Source organism: Capra hircus, chromosome 6, assembly GCF_001704415.2.
Source record: "Capra hircus breed San Clemente chromosome 6, ASM170441v1, whole genome shotgun sequence".
Classification (NCBI taxonomy): Eukaryota; Metazoa; Chordata; class Mammalia; order Artiodactyla; family Bovidae; genus Capra; species Capra hircus.
Window position 1 is genome coordinate 81,540,579 of NC_030813.1, and position 25,451 is coordinate 81,566,029.

Consider the following 25,451-nt stretch of genomic DNA (forward strand, 5'->3'; position numbering starts at 1 on the left):
TAAAACATAATTCTAACATTGTTATCTGCAATACTGATGACTCCGAGAAAGTGGAAAATGCTTATAGACTATTGACAGCAAATGTATGCCAAGGATTGGATACAGAAAAGTTTGTCATTTCACTGTGAAATTAGGAAGTCAGTAGAGTAAGAAATAAGAAAGAAGCAGGGGGCGAGGGATCATTAAAAGAATTTGGTAAGAAAGATAACTGGGATATAGCATGTATTGTTGCATTATAACCATCACGGCCATCGGACAGATCTGAATTCAACACTTCCACACAGCATAATATAAGAATTCAGCTGTTCGAATCTGAGTTGCTACCCCATTAGAAACATTTATTACTTTCCAGGTTCACACAAGTTTTAAAAAAGAGCATAGGTCTTGAACAAATGTAGCTTTATCCTGGTGTTTAAAATCATTTGGAACATTTTATTGTTCATTTGCTTCATTTCTCAGCAATAAGTATATTCCTAGACATGGCTCAGGAAATTAACTGAATTTTTTGTTGAATAGATGGTCTACCCTTTGGCATAGGGCAGTGCTATTGATTTTGTCTGCAGAGCTGGCTCTCAGGCTGCTATGAAAGCCTGTGCTATCATGGACTCTGAAAGATGTGGTGAGATTCCCAGAAACCTAGAAGGGTTTTCTTCCAGAGCCCAGCATCTTCTGGTATGACAGCATGCTCGCTCTTTCAGATGGGGATCATGTTCTCATAGAAACGGAGCATCAGGCAAACAGAGATTCAAAAAAAAAAAAAAAAAAAAAAAAGTGTATTTGGCTCTTGTGGTTAGGCTTTTGACCTGTCTTGTGTTTCATAGTACTTGAAATATGAACCTCTAGATTCTTGCTAAAATAATTTTCATCTTTGCAAATCAATGAGATTAACTTGCCTCCAGTACCATGAAGAGAGGTTTTCCTTTCAAACGTTTGCCTCAGTATAACTTCCTGAGAGTTGCAGTGATGTTTACATGCTTGATCTGTGAAAAGTCGCAGGTGGGATATTCAATAACGTTGAGCAATTGAGCCAGTAACCCTCTTGGGTTCAGTTTCCTAGGATGATTAACTTCCCACAGTGGGCAATTAGTTGTTGCTATGCTCCCAGTCTTTCTGGCACTATTGTGCCCTGATCCCCATTTGTCTGTTATTAATAAATTATGATCTGGTCTCTAATTATCTTTGATTCAGAGCCTTTGAAGAAAAAAGCGTGTAATCATGAGAAAATAGAAGGGATAGCAACTCCCAGATATTAAATCAATACACATGCTTGGATTTATAAGAGTTTTATAATGTCACATCTATTGCTAATTCATAAAATGTTGAATTTTTTTAATGAGCTCTTTTCTAAAATCAGTGACTGCATGTGATTACAAATATTTGTCTATTTACAATTATTTTAAAATAAAATGATATCTGATTAAAATATTTTGTTTAATACTTTTATCAAAGCTTATCAAGCTCTGAAAGTACATAATCCTAGTTGTTAATGTGCCAAATATATCAACAGATGCATGATGACCATAACTTAAGGAGACTGAGAGAGAAGTACAATCATGTTGATGTTATATTATCATTTATAAAACTGAACACTGCTTGATATCACCAGTTATGTCACCATACTGGCATTAGCATGTCCAGATGTCAAATAAATAATGCAAGCTAGTGAAGATTTCTTAATTCCTATGCAATACTTCTTGACATCATTGCATTTATTTTCTGGATGACACCAAAAGTTTCATTGCTTGGGAAGAAAGCACATTTATGGTTTAGGTATTTTATTGTGCTTATCTCAGTGTTACTAACATTTTTTTTTTAATTTTCCAAACTATGCATCTTAATAGGGGAAAATGAGACAAAGCACTTCAAATAGAGATTGATGCCCAATTTATCTTTAATTCCATAATTTATGAGTCATTCATTCAATTAGGTTATGCGGGAGAGCCACACAGGTCTTTATCCTCTAAATACTTACTGGCGCGCAGAAGAGAGAACATATTTACTATAACTTGTGGTTGAAAGCATTACATTCCATGAAAAATACTGGCGCATTGTTGAGACTTAAGCAGAGGAGAGAATACTTTGGCTAAAGGAATTGAGGAAGGTTTTATGGGAGAACAAACAGTTGATGTGAGTCTTGACATGTGAGTGAGGTTTACATATTGAAAGGTGAAGTGGGGGATATGAAAAAAGACACTGGGTGAGAGCCTCTGTCTTCATTCTTTGGTCATGTGCTTTGTCTGAGATTGACTCTACTTCAGATTCAGGCATGAGCTCTAAATGTACTGCCATGCAGTATGCCTTCCCATACTGCTCTTAGTTAAGGTCTCAGTGTTATCGATTGATTTACTCTGTGGGGCTGTGTGTCAGGTTCCTGTCAGAGCCTGTGCCACCTGTGAAGATGCAGGTCAAGAGCTCTAACATGGGGGCTGGATTCAAGTTGGTGACTAGTCCCACTTTAGGAATCCAACGATCATCTGGTCTCCTGCCTCCTCATGGACCATTCCTTCTCTGTCTCCTCTGGATAGATATTCCTCCTTCAATCTATCTCTCAGTATATATATCAGAGCCCTTGGGCTCTACCTAAATAAGCTCATTTTGATCAGTGCCTTTAAATACCATAATAGTGCCAGAGCATTCCTGAATCATGGATCTTCAATTGCATAGCAGGCAATATTTTACAATTTGGATCTACAAGTGTCTGTACTTTCAATTCTTAAAAAAATCTCTGGAACTTTTTATCTATATGATCTACAATTATCATTTTGATAACCACTTTGAATTTGGCTTCTGTAATATGCAACCAAAGGAACTGAGGTCTAAAACACATAGAGTGATAATGCTGAAAAGCTAGTTTAAAGCATGTTTTCAAGAGTCTCAAACTCTGGCTTCACTTTGCCAGTCATTCAATCATTGGATATTTACTGACAACTAACACCAGAATCACTTCATGGGAAATAGATGGGGAAACAGTGGAAACTGTCAGACTTATTTTTTTTTTTTTTTTTTGGGCTCCAGAATCACTGCAGATGGTGACTGCAGCCATGAAATTAAAAGATGCTTACCCCTTGGAAGAAAAGTTATGACCAACCTGGATAGCATATTCAAAAGCAGAGACATTACTTTGCCAACAAAGGTCTGTCTAGTCAAGGCTATGGTTTTTCCAGTGGTCATGTATGGATGTGAGAGTTGGACTGTGAAAAAAGCTGAGTCCCGAAGAATTGATGCTTTTGAACTGTAGTGTTGGAGAAGACTCTTGAGAGTCCCTTGGACTGCAAGGAGATCCAACCAGTCCATTCTAAAGGAGATCAGTCCTGGGTGTTCTTTGGAAGGAATGATACTAAAGCTGAAACTCCAGTACTTTGGCCACCTCATGAGAAGAGTTGACTCATTGGAAAAGACTGATGCTGCGAAAGATTGGGGGCAGGAGGAGAAGGGGACGACAGAGGATGAGATGGCTGGATGGCATCACTGACTCGATGGACGTGAGTCTGAGTGAACTCCGGGAGTTGGTGATGGACAAGGAGGCCTGGTGTGCTGAGATTCATGGGGTTGCAAAGAGTTGGACATGACTGAGCGACTGAACTGAACTTAACTGAACACCAGAATCTGTGTTCAACATAAACACATTTCTATCAGGGCAGACACATATAAAATGATGAACTTAAGTTTTGAGTAAAAACAAAAGTGAAATAAACTAGCTTTCACAAAACCAGGAATGGCTATGGGGGTGGTGACATTTGATATGTATGATTCTAGAACAGACATAGTTTACCGTGTATAATTTTCAAGTGTATAATGAAGGGAAAATTCACTATAACCCAATATGTTCTTTTCTTATTAGTTAATTATTTATTTTGGCTACACTGTGTCTTCTTTACTTTTGTTGGGTTTCTTTAGTTGCAGTGAGCAGGGGCTTCTCTTCGCTGCAGTGCACAGACTTATCATTGCAATGGCTTCTCTTATTGCAGAGGTCAGGCTCTGGAGCAAATGGGCTTCAGCAGTTGCGGCTCACAGGGTCTAGAGCATGGGCTCAGTAGCTGTGGTGCACGGGCTTACCTGCTCTGCAGCATGTGGGATCTTTCCAGACCAGGGATCAAACCCATTTCCCTGCCATTGGTAGGTGGATTTTTATCCACTGCACCACCAGGGAAGTTGCAAACCCAGTATGTTCTTTAATTTACTTTAGGGTCAAGATATCACAGAGATTAATTTCTAAGGGTTATTTTATTTATATCAGTTTAAAAAGTTTTAAATGTTAATACGATTATCTTTAGCAGTAGAAACCCACTGGCTTCACATATAAGAGTTCAGAGTTTCGCCAAAATCATATAGCTGAATGATATAAGTCATAGGAAAGTTAAATAGTGAAGATTAAGGATCTTAGAGTTAGAGCTGTGCTCAAGACCCAGTCCCTTATCAACTAACTATATAATTTATATTCTAGACATTGTTCTAAGGTGAGAGAACTTGCAGATAAAAATCTCTGTCATTCTGAAGCTTATATTCAAGTATGGGAGACAGAAAATAAACCAAACAGATACAAATATACACACTTTCTTCCGCATTGCAGGCAGACTCTTCACTGACTGAGCCACCAGGGAAGACAAAATATACACACAAATATTAATATTTATATATTATAATGGCAATGGGTACTGTAATGGGGCAAATCAGGGTAAGGAAGATCTGATGCACAGAGGAAGAAATCATGGGCCGTTATTTTAGAAAACTCAACTGAGAGAATGAGGTTAAACAAAGAAAGGAGAAAGTCCTGTTTCTTTCTGGGGCAAAAGAGTTTTAGATAGTAACAAGAGCCAGTGCAAAAGCCTTACAGCTTGGCTATTTTTACAATATTCAAGAAACATTAAGGAGATAACTTTTATGAAGTATAAATTAGAGATAGAGCTAATAATGAGATACAGAGTTGTGAGATATTACATTTGAAGTCCTTGGAACAGTGCCTACTAGCAGGTCATATGTCATTCATCTAGAAAATATTAAACTTACTGTTATCAATATTATTATTGTATTACTTCCACTAGGCAAAGATGCTTCTCTGAAGGTTTTAGAATACTTCATACCCTATAAAAAGGATTCACTTCAGAAGCTATTGTGCTTTTATATAAAATGTGGGCAGAGCTCTGGCACTTGTCTGAACTAAATAGCTGCATTCAAAATGTCTATACAATTATCTTATTTGGCTACAAAGGAGCTTGAAGAAAAGTTTCTAGATCCAGCATATTTTAGCATTAAGCCATTGTATTTCCTAACATAAGAATTATGACAGGCATTTAATAAAATGTCAAATACTTCTTGAAATCATGAAATTATGAATACCACCATTTTTTCCAAAAGAAGAAAAATACCATGAAAAAAATAATTTTGATTTAAAACTCTTTTATTTAACTCTGAAACTTCAATACTTTGGCCACCTGATGTAAAGAACTGACATTGGCAAAGACCCTGATGCTGGGAAAGATTGAAAGCGGGAGGAGAAGGGGATGACAGAGAATGAGATTGTTGGATGGCATCACTGACTCAATGGACATGAGTCTGAGTAAGCTCTGGGAGTTGGTGAAGGGAAGTTCAGGGAGTTGGGACAGGGAAGCCTGGTGGGGCTGCAGTCTACAGGGTTGCAAAGAGTCAGACACGACTGAACAACTAAACTGAACTGACTGATGTACCTTCAAGACATACATTTTCCCAGGCCCAAATGATGATATAAACTTCAGTGAATATTACATACAGATAACAGTAATATATTTGCAATATATCAAATTTAAGTCTATATCACCACTGAGAAGTTAAAATTATTTGTAATTTAAAAGACATTTTAACCAGGAGCAAATATCTGGTTTATAAAATATTCAGGAAATTAAAAGGTGATCAAAGAGAATAAGTTCAAAGTGAGGGTGGAGTCCAAATGATATTACAGTTTTGTGTGTTTATCAATCGTATTTTAGCACAAGGGGAAATATGTATAATTCAATGTCAGTGTCCTCGATCATTCCTAGTACAGAATTTTTTCAGTAATTTGCTAGTGCTTTAAAGATAATTCCCCAAATTTTTGTTAGGTTTTGTCCACATCTCTTCATTTAGTTTTTCTTTTATTTGACAAAATTTTATTAATTCAGTATACTCCAGGTACTACAAGGTAGATAAATTTTCTTAGTCCCAACAAAAATTGCCTTGAATGGATAGGAAAAGTCCCGTTAGACTCGTATCATTTAACTTCTAAATAAGTCTGTTTAAGTTCATGAAAAGTAAAATAAAATACCAAGAGATATTTCTATCATAAGACAAATGCTCCCTGAAATTCAAGAATGCACATCCAACAAAATGAAGCAATTAAAGTTTCATGCCAAAAATTTGCTGGTAAAGAAATATAAATCTCAGATTAATTTTTAGTAAAGTGTGTTTTCCTTTAACCTGCAAATTCCTAGTCTCAACATCACAGTGTGTGTAATTAAAAAGAATTAATATGAATGAACAGTGCCCAAATTATAATTGCTGATATTTTTTAAAAAGTAATGTATTTCTGCAATACACTAGATCCAAAATTATCAAGAGTTGAGTTTAATAATGCTGAAAATTAAGCTTCTCTTCTTAGGGGTAGATATCATTTTAATTCAACTGAGAAATACACTAGATATTTCTAGACACTAAAATTTAGTTATTCTTATATGATAGTTTCTGATGCATATGGAATTTGTGTACATGTGTGCATGCACGCTAAAGCTATACTGTTCTTCAGGTACCAAACAGTAGGTATACTGAAACTTCTCTCACTTTGTCTAATGCTGCAGATGTAACAAAGTGAATTGCTTTTAATTCAGTTTTATATATATTAAGGAAAAAATGGGGGTGGGGGACAGTGTTTGATTCATATATAGGTCAGCGAAGATACCTAGCTGAATGTCATCAGTAAATTCAAATTAACAATACTTAGGTTACATAGATAAACTGTAAATCTACAGTAAAATGTTTCTTATATTTTATATGTTCCTTAATAAATCTTCAAACACACAAACGTATTGGTCCCTAGACCTTGCCCCTTTCCTCCATTTTTATTCAGTAGACTAGACAAATAATATCTTCTTATGATCCCCATGTGCCTATAAATGAGTAACACTTCTGGATTTACTGGAAAGGAAGAGGCTAACCAGTATCTCAGTCACAAGTAAATAATTAATATCACAAACCAGCTCTGCAAATGTATGATAGTCAACCACCCTTTTGGGTAGAAAAAACAGATTATATTATCATAGTTGTTTTGGTAGTTACAATTTACTCAATTCAATTACCTTACTTGATCAAAATCTGAGCAAAGCTTTTATGACAAGACTAGTGGAATTAGCTTCTCTTCCAGAAAGCAAGGACAAAAGTAGAGGATGCTCCATAAGTGACTTCAGAGAGAATAGATCATTGGGTCACAATCCAGCCAGGCTCTGGCTTGAGCAGGGCTGGCAGTCCTCAATAGAACACAGACTGCTTCCCAGCTAGCAATTCTGAAAGTGAATTACTGCTATTCTAATTGTAAAAGTAAGCAACAATTTCGTAAGAAAACTTTGAACACTTTTAAATGAACAATAACTAGAAGAAAGAGAATTCTGGGGAAAGAAAAGGGATGTTCAAAGAAAGTAACAATGTTTTATGAAATTTATTTTATGAAAATAAAGTGTCTTGACTGTAATTTAAAGATGTAGTCATAAATCTTTTCATAATACAATATGCAGGATACTGAAAATGCCTAATTCTATACATTTATCAGTTGAATAGGTGCCGAAGAGTCAAAAGTAAATGAGTAAAACAGTACAAAATCAATATGAATGATTTCTTGACTTTTTTGAATCATATTATATTTTCAAATATTTCTTTAGGTTTAATACTTTCATGAAGATTTATCAGGTTTTCTGTAATAGTCTAACATCAGAGCATTTTCAAATGAACAGGTCTCATTACTGAATATCCCTTCTAACAATGGCCTGGATTAAAAATGGAAATATGTTTGTTGCAGGAATAGAACACACTCATGCTTTTATTTATATTTTTAGAAAGATTGATTATGCTTTGATCAATGTCAGGAGACACTTTCCTCATGAGCTCTTGTTGGGGGCTCTGCCTCTTTGTTCAAAGTGAAAAATGTAGATATTTAATGCACATATTAATGTATATATTGATATAACATTCAATAAAATTCACTATATACACTCTGATTGACATATTCAGGTTGAAATCATTCAGAAGCTGAATTTAAATGCAGTCTTAAAAATGGGGTGGTTATTTCTCAAAATGCCTGTTTTTCAGAGTGTCTACTTTGTATCCATCACCCTGTTAGGAGAGAACGCTGGCTAAACTGAAATTATTAGTCTTATTCTTCTCAAATAATAAGCACAGACACAGGCCTTCCTAAACACTAAAACTGAAACCTTTGAGAGAATATATTGACAAATACTTTTAAAAGGAAAAAATAAAACTCAGGTTAAAATAAACTATATCAGGAAAAGATATGGTTATATTAACAACATAATAAATAATAACAAGTTAATACTATTCATGTGAAGAGAATATACCTGGAAAAGAGAAATTGTGTGCTTAAAAGAACTCATACAGAGAAGGTAAAGCTTAAGAAATATATTCTACATAGAGGCTATCTAATGATATATCACTTGCCTGATTTGTTTTGGGATGTGATTAACAGTCCAACGGTCAGATCAAGGTAAGGCAGAGATCAGCTGCAAAAGTTCAGAAGCACAGCTTCCTGTCTTACCTTCCACTGAGGAGGAAGCCGATAACCACTGCCAACAAAATGACTCCCACTGTCACAGACACAGCAATTATAGGAATCTGGCTTTGATCGCTGGATGCTGCAACTGCTGATAGAAGACAGAGAAAATGGAGCCTGTGGTTAAAGTGATCATATGCATTCAAATAAGAGCTGCTTAATAGTCAGTAATCAATGCACAGTTTAAGCAATTCACCCACACTTGGCTGAGATTTTCCCCTAATATCTCTTTCTTAACCATGTGTAATTGAAAAGACATTTTAGGAGAAAATATTTATTTTCCAAATGGAAATTTGGAAGACCAACCAAGTCACTGATTATTTTTTTGTCATCATAAAAAATGAATGTCATTGTTCACATAGTATTCATTTAGCAATCTTAGGCTTGCAAGAAAAAAAATTGGAACTTAGTCTTTAATTTCAAACACCTAAATAGGAGATAATAAGCATATGAGATTTGATATTTTTAGAGTTTGCATGTGTCTGTTCTCCAGGAAAAAAATGCCTCATTATCTTAGATAAAACTTTTTCTTAGAGACATCAGTTGAAATGTCCAAAATGATGAGGCTATGACCTCATATGATATCACTATTATCAATATAATTTTAAAAGTCAATATTTCAAGGAGAATATCATCACTAACTATACCTCCATTATTGGGACCACATTTTCAAAAATAACAGTGTCATTTAGAATTTTAAGTCTACATTAAGATTAGGTTTATTTACATGATATTTTTTAATACATGTATTTAGATGAAATATTTTATATTTTAATTATATAATTACCATAATAAGAGGAATATAGACATAATTAGATAGTTAGATAGTACTCTTCTCCCTTTTCTTGGATAACAACAGTTGCAATACAAAGTCTCTTCACCCTGCTTTTTCCTGTCCTGTGATACTGAGATGCATGGTAAAGAATTTATTACCAGTGAGCAGTAGAAATGTGGTAGGGCAAAGCTACCCCACCAGCATAGGTAGTAGCCTCCCCCAAGATTAGCTTTATTAATCTTCAAATTCAAATTACTTTTTTATTCCTCAATTCTTTAAATCTGCTTTAGGCAGGTGGCACTGTTTCTTGAGAAAACCATGAAGACTTGGTCTAAATAATCTCAATGTTATTTCATTTGGACTTCAAAGCTTTTGATCCTTTCTTTTAATTTCCTTACAAAGTCATGGTCATAATGAGTCTTCCTCATTTTCTCAGTAGAATAATCCATTCCCACTGCCTACATTTTAGAAATGTAAAATTTTATAGATAAAAAAGACTGATCAAGTTTGAATTCCATGGTTAAATATAATAGCATACCTTTCATTTGCTTTACCTACCTCCACTGTTTGAACTTTTCCTGTCTCTTCCAAGGCACTGATCTTTAAAATCTCCCTCTGGGGGAAAATTTTCATTTCCTTACAGTCTGCTTCTTTGCTATCTACAAGCCTATGAGATAATTTCTCTTGGGGACAACAAATTCTTATACCTAAATTTACTGACATTATTAATTTAAATTGAGTTTGAAAACAGCTCCAGCATTTACTATACATATGGATTAAGGCAAATTATTTAACCTTGTAAAGTCTCATTTCATTAATCCCCAGAGAGGGATAATTTCCAAAGATCATTATTACTATTATTTTTTCTTTGCTTAGAGATAACTCTTAGCATAGTGTTTCAACTATTGCCAGCCTTATTTAAACAGGAGATAAAATATATACATATTATCTCCTGTTTTATCCATCATTCTTATTCTCTTCTATTTTTCAACATTCTGACTGACTCATTTAGAACCAGCCTCACTGATTCGACACACAGGAGTCTGAGCAAGTTCTGGGAGATGGTGAAGGACAGGGAAGCCTGGCAAACTGTAGTCCATGGGGTTGCAAAGAACAGGACATGAATTAGTGACTGAAAAACAACATCTTCTAAGAAGCAACATTATTAATTTTTTCTGAAACTTTTCTTCTTCTGCCTTTGAGTTCTGTGCATGATATGATATCTGATAATATGATATCTGTGAAATGCAATGAGCAACTCTCCATTTACTTCACAAAGTGAAAGTCAAAGTGTTAGTCACTCAGTCATGTCCGAATCTTTGTGACCCCATGGACTATGCAGCCCACCAGACTCCTCTGTCCATGAAATTCTACAGGCAAGAACACTGGAGTGGGTTGCCATTTCCTTCTCCAGGGGATCTTCTGACCCAGGGATTAAACCCAGGTCTCCTACACTGCAGGCATATTCTTTACCATCTGAGCCATCAGGTAATCCCCCTTTTACCCTACCATACACTATAATGAGGTATTTGATCTTGTTGACCATACACTCCATCTTTAAAACTCTTCTCCTCTTGGTTTCTATACATGAGATGAGCTGATTTCTCTTTCTCCCGCTCTGAAATACTGCTTTGTCAGTTCTACTGATGCTCTTCCCATATTTTACGTGTGAACAATTCTTGATGAATGCTGGTTCTTTATCCTTCTCACTTCTTTCTGTCTCTTTCCATCTTACCTCTTTTTCTTCCTGTTTCTCATAGATATATCTTTGCTCATGGTATCAGTTAACTAAAAGTTGAGTCAGATATGACAGAGTGACTGAACAACATAAGCTGAAGAGTCCCACATTTATATCTCCAACTCTTATTTCTCGTCAAAGGATCATTCTATTAAAAAAAATGTTTCCATTTATTTGGATTTTATTTTCACATAAAAATAAACATGTTTAAAAAATTGATTCTTGGGCTTCCCTGGGGGGCTCAGTGGTAAAGACTCCACCTATCAATGCAGAAGATACAGGTTCAATCCCTGATCTGAAAGGATACCACATGCCATGGAGTGACAGAGCCTGTTGGCTGCAACTATTGAGCCTGTCATCTAAAGCCTGGGAGCTGCAACTACTGAGTCCACATGCTGCAGCTATTAAAGCTCATGTGCCCTCACGCCCATGCTTTGCAACAAAAGAAGCCACCCCAATGAGAAGTGCACTTACTGCAATTACAGGGTAGCCTCCACTTGCTGTAACTAGAGAAAAGTGCCCATAGCAACGAAGACAGCATATCCGAAAATAAATAAATAAAAATAAAAATTGACTCTTAAATCACATCCACCCTCAAAGGCATTTAAAAATAGTATCTAAATAAACGGGCTTCCCTAGTGGCTCAAATGGTAAAGAATCCACCTGCAGTGTGGGAGACCTGTGTATAATCCCTGGGTTGAGGAGATCCCCAGGAGAAGGGCATGGAAACCCACTCCAGTATTCTTGCCTGGAGAATCCCCACGGACAGAGTAGCCTGGTGGGCTGCAGACCGTGGGGTCTCAAAGAGTTGGACAGGACTGAGTGATTAAGCACAGCATATGTAAATAAACAAACCTAAATAAATCTAACAAACTAGACTAGTTTTGTCTCTTTCTACTTTAAGTAGAACTGAATTTTTCTTGACTCCTACTTAGTCTTAATTACCAAATATGGTTTGTTTCTCTTCTATGTTTCTCCCCATGTATTACTTTTTTTTTTTCATTAACTATTCACCTATTTGATCAAAGTTGCTGTAGTATGGTTCATAGGTGTTTTGATTCAAATTCGCTGGAGTATGGTTCATGGGTCCTTTAAGTGCTCCCTTTGACTTCTAGGTACGCACATGAAACATCTAAAAATATCACTTTGATCATGTTTCTCCAAACAAAATGTTAATAGGTACCCACTGCCTATGGAAAAATAGTCTCAAATTAGAATGGCATTCAATAGCCCTCCTAATCTGACTCTAACAAGTCCTTCTGGTCTCAATGTGTCAGTGCGGGACACTGAGAGATAAGATAGTGGCAGAAATAGGTGTGATTAGCAGAAATAAAGATAAAAACAGGACAATTTCAGACTAACGAAAGTACTAATTTTGAGGGAAAAAATGGGTGCTGAGATATATGAAATGTTTCAGTTTTAGTAATTTCCAAGAAGTCTAACTTAATGTGCTAAAATATGGGAGAGTATTTTGCATTAAAACAAGTATTAATAGCATGTCAAAATTTTTAAAAAATATTTAAATTAGTACATTTTATGAAAATACTTTGCAAGTAATGTCAAATCACAAACATTCACATTTACATGTTTATATCTACTGCCCACTGAAATCATATCTTTTTGTATAATGAAAAATTTAGCAAAGGAGCTGTGAGGAAGAATTTTTAAAATATATTTTCATTTATTTTTAAAAAGCTTGCAGTATTTTTTTATGTTTCTTGATGGGCTCTAAGTATTGATTATTTAATTTGCACTGATTAATTGAGTTATCGCAAATTAACTCGAGATAATTTATTAAAACTTTTATTATTTATTCCTTTGTTTGCCCTGACAGCATCAATAGTATTCCCAAATACATCAACTAAATTGAAAATACACAGAATTTATAGGATACTGTCAATGCCTTCATAATTGTTCATTCTCTATCAGTGGTCAAAAAATGGTAAGCACAGAATGATTTATGATTATCCTTTTACATACTGTTAAAATTTTAGTATTTAAAGACATGAATGGGTTTTAGTCATTAATATTGCCTATTTTCTTATATATGTTTATTAAGAATTAGTTGGTTAATAATGTAGTTCTCGAAAAATAGTGGAGGAATATTTTGGGAATGCTTAAAAGCAAATTTTGCAGCAATGAAACATATTACTATTAAAAGGATGTTAATTATGAAAATTAATGTTCTTTAGTAAATAATAATGTTTCTTTTTGCTAATTATTATATACTTGCATCATCTCTGGAAACTTTTTAAGATAGCATCTATTGAGAAATTGTGTTGTGTTCCCTTATTTTGCTTCCTCACTTCTGGTTGCAAATCCATATTACATAAATATTCTCTAGATAAACTGCAATATATATGAATCACTGAGTTTAATCACTGAGGCTAGAGATTTGTTAGAGACAGATTACAAGGGTTTTCTAAGGTCAGGCTGAGAATTTAGGATTTTCTCACACATAAATAAATATCTATTAACTTTCTTGATCAGGATAAGCTGATCAAAGTTATAACTTTTGATTTGTAATGAGTATACAGGAATTAGTACGGAAATTTAAAGCATCATGGCAGACAAATAAGCACATGAAAAGATTTGGACCATCATTGGTTGTTACAGATTTCAATTAAATCAACAATGAGATATTGCTACCCACCTGTCCAAAAATGACAAAATAAAATAGTGACAATATAAAATGTTGATAATAATGTGGAGAAATTGATGACTCATACATTGGTGGTGGGCATATAAAATGGTACATCCACTTTAGAAAAGAGTTTGGCAGTTTCTTGTGAAAATAAACATGCAATTACCATACAACTCCAGTAACTATACTCTTAGATAGTTATCCCAGGGAAATAAAAGTTTAGGTTGAGACAAAAATATATACATGAATGTTCATAGCATTTTTATGTTAGTAGCAAAACTTAATAGCAAAAACTGGTATCAGCCCAGATATCTTTCAATAGGTGAATGTTTAAAGAAACTATGGTACATATTTATCATGGAATCAGTTCAGTTCAGTCACTCAGTTGTTCTGACTATTTTCGAGCCCATGGACTGCAGCATGCCAGGCTTCCCTGCCCATCATCAACTCCTGGAACTTGCTAAAATTCATGTCCATCGAAGTCGGTGATATCATCCAATCATCTCATCCTCTGTAATCCCCTTCTCTTCCTGTCTTCAATCGTTCCTAGGAACAGAGTCTTTTCCAAGCAGTCAGTTCTTCCCATCAGATGACCAAATTACTGGAGTTTCAGATTCACCATCAGTCCTCCCAATGAATATCATGGAATACTGCTCAACAATGAAAAGGAACAGACTTTATATGCACAACCTGGGTGAATCTACGGGGAATTAGACTGAATGAGAAAAAATTCCAAACTCAAAGAGAATGTACTGTATGATTCCATTTTCAAAACATTTTTAAAATGTCAAAATTTTAGAAATGTATATTTAGAAATTTATGGCTCTGGGATGTCTCTGATGGTCCAGTGGTTAAGAATCTGCCTGGCAATGCAGGGGTACTCGGTTTGATCTCTGGCTGGGGAACTAAGACCCCACATGCTGGGATGGGCAATGAAGCTTTGCGGTGCCACAACTAAAGCAGCCATGCACTACAATGAAAGATTTCTCATGATGCAATGAAAATCCTATGTCACAACTGAGACCTGGTGTAGCCAAGTAAATAAATAAATTATTTTTAGAGAAATTGGTGGTTGCCAGAGATTACTTATTGGACAAGAGTTGTTCCTGAAGATGGTGGTTGTGGTTATAATAGGGCAACAAGAGAGATCCTTGTGAGGTTAATACTATTCGATAACTTGACTGTGATGGTAGCTACACAAACCCTTACAAGTGACCAGATTGTACATAACTTAATGCACACATGTCTGCACACTCACATACAAAGGAGTACAAGGAAATATAAGACTTTATTAATTTCAATATCCTAGTTATATTATAATTTTGCAAAGTGTTAAAGAGCTCTCTTTAACTTCCTTACAAAGTCATGCTCATAATGAGTCTTCTTCATTATTTTCTGTAGACTAATCTGTTCCCACCTCTCACATTTTAGAAATGTTAAACTTTATACATAAAAAAGCCTAATCAATTCTGAATTCCATGGTTAAATATAACTCCATATCCTTCTGTTGCTTTATGTAACTCCACTGTTATAATTCTTCCTGTCTCTTCCAAGACACTAACCTCTAAAGATCTCCCTTCAGAGGGAAAATTTCATTTACTTACAGGCTGCTTCTCCACTACCTACAAGCCTAAACAGATAATTTCTCTTGGGGGCAACAAATTCTTATACTTAAAATTACTGATATTACTAATTTAAACTGAGTCTGTAAACAGGTCCAACATTTACTATACATATGTGTGGAAGTTAGGATTTGAAATAGCTCAACTGGAATTCCATCACCTCCACTAGCTTTGTTCGTAGTGATGCTTTCTAAGGCCCACTTGACTTCACATTCCAAGATGTCTGGCTCTAGGTGAGTGATCATCCCATCATGATTATCTTGGTCATGAAGCTTGTTTTTGTACATTTCTGTGTATTACTGCCATCTCTTGTTAATATCTTCTGCTTCTGTTAGGTTCATAGCATTTCTGTCCTATATTGAGCCCATCTTTGCATGAAATGTTCCCTTGGTGTCTCTAATATTCTTGAAGAGATCTCTGGTCTTTCCCATTCTGTTGTTTTCCTTTATTTCTTTGCATTGATCGCTGAGGAAGGTTTTCTTATCTCTCCTTGCTATTCTGTGAAACTCTGCATTCAGATGCTTATATCTTTCTTTTTCTCCTTTGCAATATGCCAGCAAATTTGGAAAACAGCAGTGGCCACAGGAATGGGAAAGGTCAGTTTTCATTCCAATGCCAAAGAAAGGCAATGCCAAAGAATGCTCAAACTACCACACAATTGCACTCATCTCACACACTAGTAAAGTAATGCTCAAAATTATCGAAGCCAAGTTTCAGCAATATGCAAACCACGAACTTCTAGATGTTCAAGCTGGTTTTAGAAAAGGCAGAGGAACCAGAGATTAAATTGCCAACATCCGCTGGATCATTGAAAAAGCAAGAGAGTTCCAGAAAAACATCTATTTCTGCTTCATTGACTATGCCAAAGCCTTTGACTGTGTGGATCACAATAAACTGTGGAAAATTCTGAGAAAGATGGGAATACCAGACCACCTGACCTTCCTCTTGAGAAACCTATATGCAGGTCAGGAAGCAACAGTTAGAACTGGACATGGAACAACAGACTGGCTCCAAATAGGAAAAGGAGTCCGTCAAGGCTGTATACTGTCACCCTGCTTATTTAACTTATATGCAGAGTACATAATGAGAAACGCTGGGCTGGAAGAAACACAAGCTGGAATCAAGATTGCCAAGAGAAATATTAATTACCTCAGATATGCAGATGACACCACCCTTATGGCAGAAAGTGTGAGGAACTAAAAAGCCTCTTGATGAAAGTGAAAGAGGAGAGTGAAAAAGTTGGCTTAAAGCTCAACATTCAGAAAATGAAGATCATGGCATCTGGTCCCATCCCTTCATGGGAAATAGAAGGGGAAACAGTGCAAACAGTGTCAGACTTTATTTTTTGGGCTACAAAATGATGGCAGATGGTGACTGCAGCCATGAAATTAAAAGACGCTTACTCCTTGGAAGGAAAGTTATGACCAACCTAGATAGCATATTGAAAAGCAGAGATATTACTTTGCCAACTAAGGTCTATCTAGTCAAGGCTGTGGTTTTCTCAGTGGTGATGTATGGATGTGAGAGTTGGACTGTGAAGAAATCTGATCACTGAAGTATTGATGCTTTTGAACTGTGGTGTTGGAGAAGACTCTTAAGAGTCCCTTGAACTGCAAGGAGATCCAGGCAGTCCATCCTAAAGGAGATCAGTCCTGGTTGTTCATTGGAAGGACTGATGCTGAAGCTGAAACTCCAATACTTTGGCCACCTCATGTGAAGAGTTGACTTATTGGAAAAGACTCTGATGCAGGCAGGGATTGGGGGCAGGAGGAGAAGGGGAGAACAGAGGATGAGATGGCTGGATTGCATCACCGACTTGATGGACTTGATTTTGAGTGAACTCTGTGAATTGGTGATGGACAGGGAGGCCTGGCATACTGTGATTTATGGGGTCACAAGGAGTCAGACATGACTGAGCGACTGAACTGAACTGATGTGGGGAAGTCACTCAGTCGTGTCTGACACTTTGCTACCCCTGGACTGTAGCCTACCAACCTCCTCTGTCTATGAAATTCTCCAGGCAAGAATACTGGAATGAGTTGCCATTCCCTTCTCCAGGGGATCTTCCTGATTCAGAAATTGAATCCAGGTCTCCTATACTGCAGGCAGATTCTTAACTGTTTGAGACACCAGGGAAGATACCATAAATCCTGCAATGTTGTATTTGAAGACTGTTTTTGAAATAATACATTAGTATGTGAAGAATTAAATTATAATATCAAGTAAATAATTCCTCAGTAAAACAACTGAAGTGTTTTCACAAAATAGTACACAAATAGTTGTCAAATGAATGGCATATAACACAAATGCTATAGAAGTCGAAATGAAGTTTTATTTTAACTATATCTTTTGATGTGTAGGGAGTTAATAACAATTTTAAAAATAATGAACAGAACTATTATATGGCAGGCTTCCCAGGTGGCACTAGTCATAAAGAATGGCCTGCCAATGAGCAAAGAGAGGCAGGTTTGATCCCTGGGTTGGGAAGATCCCCCAGAGTAGTAAATGGCAGCCTGCTCTAGTATTCTTGCCTGGAAAATTCCATGGACAGAGGAGCCTGGTGGGCCACAGTCCATGGTGTTGCAAAGAGTCAGACATGAATGAGTGATTGAACACACTCACACTATTCTAAAGTGGTTCTTGACACAAACATTCTAATTTTCAGAATTAGAGTGTACTTTTATCCCCTAGAGAGAAGTTTCATATATTACTCATGTTAATTTCTCTAGAGTCTAGCAAAGCCAACATATAATAGAGGTTCAACAAATTCTTGCTGAATTGTATACAGCTTTCTACATGAAGGCCAAAGGGGATTGGTATGTAACAGATACTTGATACAAAGAAAAATTCATTCTTAAAATGCTTGCATATACACATACACATACTCAAGTAAAAATAAAATTCTACACAAAAGTTAAGAGGGAGTACAGAATACATCCCTAAAAGAGTTTCATTATCTAGTAATAAAAACACTAAAATTTGATTTTGTAATAAAAACATTAGTGTGACATTTCTTTCCCTCTAGAGATTATGTAGGAAAAATTTAAAAGAAGACAATTTCAGGCGAGACTCTGTAAAACTATATGGAAAATGATCTCATATTTTTTGTCTCAATGATCAGATTGATGGGTATTGGCATCCTGGAAACTACTATACAAAAAAAAAGGAGGAGGAGTTTAACAAATAGTCTAAAGAAAAACTAATTGCTGAACATGCCAATCTCTTAAAACTAAATATAATTTTGTAATTTTTTAAAGTGACAGTTTTCATTTTTAGAGTTGTCTGAGCACTAGAGCATACTGTGAAACACAATGTACCCTACGGCTTTGTTCCCAGAGTTGGTAAACCACATAAGCATAAATAGAAACAAGGCCTTTGAGGGTGGCCAGAGTCACTGACTCGATGGACATGAGTTTGGGTAAACTCCGGGAGTTGGTGATGGACAGGGAGGCCCGGCGGTCTGTGATTCAGGGGATCGCAAAGAGTCGGACACGACTGAGTGGCTAAACTGAACTGAACTGAGAGTATGTAACACATGTTTCCTCATAAATCCAGATCAGTGTTCAAGGTACAAGAGTAAATAATTAATTCATTGCCAATATTATGGAAAATTTCTAATTATATCTATTCATGTCAAACATATTTTAAAACTTTTCTAAACAGTATCACATGTTTAAATTTCAATATGTCAGTTAAACTTCAGACAAGGGACTGTCCTTGAATGGAAATAAAGTAATTTATCTTTTTTCTATCATGAGACCCTAATCTATATAAAATCAAGTGAAGCAATATTTAGAAAGTTACTGTTAAAGTAATAAAAATTATCTTCTAGATAATTCAGTTAAACATGCTTTAAGCAGAAGTATATCTTCATTTTCTTAAGATTTGTATTATATAGATTTACAAAAATTTAAATTTAATAATTCTTCTAATCATCATTTCCCTTGCTGACAACAGGTCTTTCATTTCATGCTTTGTGACCATATTATTTCCCTCTGCAGCTTAATGTGTTGTGTTGCTTCCTTTCTTCTAGTTTTTCCACTGCTGAATTGTACTAGGCTGCAACTTACACTCTGTGTATGGTGCTACTTTACATGGCATCTTCAATACCCTTAACATTTGAAAGAGTCTACTTTCTGTTTCTTATAGAATCTTTTTTTTTCCTACTCCTTATTTTCTTGTGGTTGGAGAAAAAGCTTCTCTCTAGATGTGATAGAAAGAATTATGGGTACTCCCTCCTCTCCAAAGTGTCTGAGTCTTAATACCAAGAACCTGTAAATATGCTACATGGCAATAGGGAATTAAATTACAGATGAAATGAAAAATATCATTTCAAAGTAAATCTGATAACTATGCTCTCATTACGTTGGTATTCAGAGGAAGGAAATATGCGTCTTATATTCTTGATTTTACAATCACTAATTCTTACATAACTTGACTTTAAATATATATATATGTGTGTATTACATATGTTCAAACATATACATTTACACATATTTGACATTTCACACTGCTTCTGTTATTTTCTTCCTAACAAGACTTTAGTAGTGTCTTTTCTTTCATCTATAAATATAATAAATTATTGCCTTCTGCTAAGTCTGCTTTTAATGTGTGCTCTAGTACAAGTAAATCTAAATATTTTACTTGACTTTAAAGAAAAAGCTTTCTGCTATTTTTACCATTTTATGGGGGAAAAAAAGCACAAGAAAGGTTTTTACAGAAATATTTCCAGACCATCCACTCAGAGGTGCTGCCAGAGATTTTGATTTTGATTTTTTTAAACAATCAGACTGGTTCCTGAAAGCACCATTTTCTTGCCAAACTCAATACTAAAGAAAATTCCCTGTGGAATTTTCATAGAAAGACGAAGCTTAGTAAGGTAGTTCAATAAAACAAGTAAAAAGTAAATGGCAATAATTCAATAAAGTATGGCAGCAGTGGAAAGAGTCTTTAAAAGCAAGGTTTAAACAGTTCTTAAGCATCCCCTGATGTTTCATCTCCCTGTAGACCAAATGCAATGAGGAGTGGGGACCAACGTGTGTTAACCCGCTCACCTACCATAATAGCATGACAGATGCTTCCTACCTAAAGGGGTCATGCCTGGGAGACAGAGGAGAAGCAGGAGACTGACAGAATGCCCAGGGAGAGTATTGATCCACTGATTCTTTTCTGGTAACCATTAGAGAGGCATGAGTTGACAGTAATTAAAATGACTTACACACTGGGATGGTTTCAAACTCAAATCTTCGACTGAAGACACCATAGCCTGCTGCCGTGCGTGCTCGAATTTGGAAGACATACACTGAAGCTGGTTTCAAGCCTTCTGCAGTTATAGATGTCTCTTTAGATTTGATAATTGTATAGCTGGTCTCTTGGTCCTTGGATCACACATGTAGATAAAATAAAAGAGAAGACAACATATGAATTATTAATGATGACAAACCTTAGAATCAGAAATGAGAAAAAGATTCAGAAACTAACAGATTTGATATTAATGTAAATATGATGATTTTAGAGAAAAAAAATCCCACATAACCTAGGAGTGCTAGTTATACAGAATGCTATTTTCTATAACTCAAACATGGTGGATGTGTTTTCCACCCATCTACCACTTGCCCTGAGCAGAAATAGATATGTAAACTTAAAAAAATATATTTTTTTAAAGATACACTATTTTGCAGACTCTATTTTAGTATTGCTAATTGTGTGCTTGTTTTTCTCATAAATGACTTATTAGAGTGCATCTAACATGATGCTTGTTTACAGAGAAAGGAGACAATGTCTGATGTACTGTCAGATAAGACATATATCTTTTATCTTTAGTGAATTTGATTTCTAATTATATTCACGTGTTGGGAGAAGGAATGAGTACTTCACTGGAGAACTTTAATTTCAGTTCACTATGTTGAAATTGAATTTTAAAGAAAAAATTCAAATAAGCAAAGTTTTTTTTTTTTTTTTCCTTTTACATAACTTTCTAGTTTTTAACTTTTATGTACTTGGGCTAGGTTACTAGTGAATAGAGATGGAAGAGGTAAGGAAAAAATCACTGGAAAGATAGTTCTAGAAAGTGAAACAAAGAGGAAGTATTCCTAATTTGACTATTAACAAAATTCTAGACAAACCATCTATCAGTTCAGTTCAGTTCAGTTGCTCAGTCGTGCCCAACTCTTTGCTACCCCATGAATCGCAGCATGCCAGGCCTCCCTGTCCATCACCAGCTCCCGGAATTCACTTAAACTCATGTCCGTTGAGTTGGTGATGCCATCCAGCCATCTCTGTTGTCCCCTTCTCCTCCTGCCCCCAATCCCTTCCAGCATCAGAGTCTTCCAATGAGTCAACTCTTCGCATGAGGTGGCCAAAGTATTGGAGTTTCAGCTTTAGCATCATTCCTTCCAAAGAACACCTAGGACTGATTTCCTTCAGAATGGATTGGCTGGATCTCCTTGCAGTCCAAGGGACTCTCAAGAGTCTTCTCCAACACCTTATCTCTGAAGTTTACTATGCTGAATAAAAAATGTTAGATCTATAAAGATTTAAAACAAAGTTCCTGTTTTGAACTTTCTCTTCCTTTATATTTTTATGTGTGATTCTTGGCTAAACTTGTTTTTTCCTGAAGGAAATGTATTACATTTATGATTGATATTATAGGATGGATTAAAGATAGGTTATAGTTAGAACATTTTTATTCCTTTTTAAAAATTTATCTTTAGTTACAATAACTGGTTAATTACTATAGATCATTGTTTTCTAAATATTTCAGTGAATTTTGTCTTTACAAGCAGAAAAATGTATTTTTTAAAAATGATCTAAGGGGACCAACATGTAAAGGATTTATTTTTTCTAAATGAGAAAACAATTGAAAACATGAATATATATAAATATTTACTTCTCAAGTACTCTTGAGAAGAATATGCCAAATTCAATAGGGAGTTTGGGAATTCCCTACTCCAAACTTATCATTTGGATGATGATATTAATATGGTTATTATTTGATGTTATCTATGAACACACAAAACAAATGCAAACCACACTCATTGTCCCTTGAAGTTTACAGCATGCTATGCTGTATCTTTAATATGGACACTGAAATCAGGTGTTAAAGTACAAAAAACCCATTTTTATTTTTATCCTTAATTTCCTTATCTGTAAAATTGGGGTCGATGGTAATAACCCTGTATGCGAGACAGCAAAAGAGACACAAATGTATAGAACAGTCTTTTGGACTCTGTGGGAGAGGGAGAGGGTGGGATGATTTGGGAGAATGATATTGAAACATGTATAATATCATATATGAAATGAATCGCCAGTCCAGGTTCGAGGCATGATACTGGATGCTTGGGGCTGGTGCACTGAGATGACCCAGAGGGATGGTACAGGGAGGGACGAGGGAGGGGGGTTCAGGATGGGGAACACGTGTATACCTGTGGCAGATTCATGTTGATGTATGGCAAAACCAATACAATATTGTAAAGTAATTAATGTCCAATTAAAATAAATAAATTTGGTCTTTTGACAGGAAAAAAAAATTGGGGTCGAAACTGGTACTTGGATATCCTCAACAGAGATGTAAAGATGAAACAGATAATGCATGTTAAAGCATGTAAGACAAGTTTTATTGTAATAATATTTTTTTTTCTAATTTGACACATCAAAGTCAACTTCTAACCAAGTTCTATGCTACCAAAAATAAAACATACAATGTATAAACATGTTTCTCTTAAAGTAGTTCACCATTCTTCATTTAATACATTAAAACATATAAAATTTTCTTAGGGTTAAGTATATCTAAATTTCTTTACAGGTAAATATGGTTTAAATTCTAATCCAAATGGGTTTTTCTGATTTACTCTACATAAACAATTTATCTTTATTTTTTAATGAACATATCAATTTAAATGCCTAGTCTTTAAAGTGTCTAGGAATTTTTTTTTACAATTTTGCTAAGAATTTAAAGTAGATAATTAAATTCTATAAACTTTACCTAGTAATGTTAGCCATTTTCCCTCACAAATATTTAAAATCTCCTCTTGTCTACTCTAGTACCTCTTCTATGTGCTAGAGGTAGAGCAGTAAAAAAGTAGACAATTTCTTAATGTGTTCCTTTAAAAAGGGGTAAATAGCTTCTATAAACTATTGCAGTTTCTGATGTTCTGGGTATACTCAAGTTTGTGACTGAGTGGGCAAGACTTTCTCAATAATATACCTTACAACTTGGCTGTGATTGAATCAGAAATATTCAGTAAGAAATATATATTCACTATTATTTGTAATTTGTTTGAAGGGAATTTGAGTTGGTGAAAAAAATCTAGACAAAACTAAAGATTCTCTTTTATTTGATATAATTAGGATTTTACATGAAGTACAAACATTTATATTAAAGTAAGACGTTCTTTCCAATGAAAAAAAGCATAGGAATATCAGGGTTAGAATTCTAGCCATTATTAACTAAAGTATGTGTGTAAATGTGAGTATGCAACGCAACCTAAGTTTTTTTCTTCTTAAGAATAGGATGAAATTATTTATTAAGAGCTTTGTGAGGACACAGAGATAGAGATAATATACACAACACCTAGCACAATCTTCTGAGCATTATAGCTTTTATTTGCCCCTATAACATGATGGCAAATTCTTCTACTCAAAAGAAAAAAAAATCTTATATGATTGTAACTTCTAGGTATTAAAAAAAATAGAAATTGATAATTTCATCAAAAAAGAAAAAAAAACACTCAAGGAAACTGGAATGCTATTTCTTGAAATAAAGTATAATCTGCAGTCACTTGAACACAATTATACAACATTCCATCTGATTATCTATTAACATTATGCATATCTCAGTGGTTTCTCATCACAGATCTAACTGTACACTGTCTCTCTGAGTTGGTTGAGTAGGTTATCAAAGGGACTTAGTGAAGCTTATACTAAGGGATCAAAACCCAGAAATATACATTTTAAACCATTTAAGTATCTTCTAAAATTTGCTTCTGTTCCACTTCTTTAAATCATACTCAGAATTTCCACCATATTACAAACTATGTACACATCTTCAATACCCGCGACCAAGTGTCAAGTCCTTGGTCGGGGCAGTGGCTTTTGCTGCCTTTATGTCCCAGCTGAGCAAATGAGCTATGTTCCCCAGCTGCTTAGCAAACATTGTTCATAGGCAGCAAGGGGACAGCCTTTGCAGAAGGAGCCAGCTGGCAAACACCCTGCCAAAGGGCAGCTTCCCTTTGCCTCTGTCTTTAATTAAGAGGTGGCAATGGGCCCATCACCATGCAGGAACAGAAAGGCCCAATGACCTCTATTAGAGCAGGGCAATCATAGGCAGAAATGCCAGCTGGCAAGTGTGTGAGCCCTGGAAAGCTCTGCCACCTGTGTCTGGCCAAAAGCCATCCAATAAAATGGTGGTATCATTCTGAAGATTCAAAATAAGCCCTGGCAACCTATCAGGACCCCCACCTCAATACATGGTATCAAAGCTCATTATCCTTTTTTTTTTCCTTTTGAAAGTGTTAAAAAAACAAAACTTTTTGTGTATTTTATTGGTATGCTCAAAAATTTTACTTGGCAACAGTTTGGGAATTAATATCTTCTCCGTAAAAACTGACCAAAAGATAATGATAACTTCCCCAAAATAATATATAAGGGTTTTTGCTGCTTTTAAAGCAGGTAGGTTAGGTGACTTTTATTCATTTATTGAATATGTGAATAGAAATCTTTTTCTCCAAAATAATTTTTTCTTACTTTGAGTTGTGCAGATAATAGACTGTATTAACACAGCATTAAATATAAAACACTAAGCATAAAGTCAAATCTTACTGAAACAAATATTACATAAAATGGCCTATAACAAAAATATTTCCACAACATGGATATGATTAATTAGA

The 25,451-nt window shown here is 35.3% G+C and overlaps 1 protein-coding gene across 5 annotated transcripts in view; it reads right to left on the reverse strand.

Annotated features, from left to right (window-relative positions):
- EPHA5 (EPH receptor A5) overlaps positions 1 to 25,451 on the reverse strand; it is a 411,524-nt gene that overhangs the window by 98,786 nt on the left and 287,287 nt on the right. For 3 of the 5 annotated variants that reach the window (XM_018049506.1, XM_018049504.1, XM_018049502.1), the window contains 2 exons: positions 20,783 to 20,942; positions 8,771 to 8,876 (listed from right to left, as the gene is read on the reverse strand). In XM_018049506.1, coding sequence (XP_017904995.1) covers positions 8,771 to 8,876; positions 20,783 to 20,942 — 266 coding nt within the window. The remainder of the gene's footprint in view (positions 1 to 8,770; positions 8,877 to 20,782; positions 20,943 to 25,451) is intronic. The other 2 variants (XM_018049505.1, XM_018049503.1) reach the window with 1 other exon arrangement.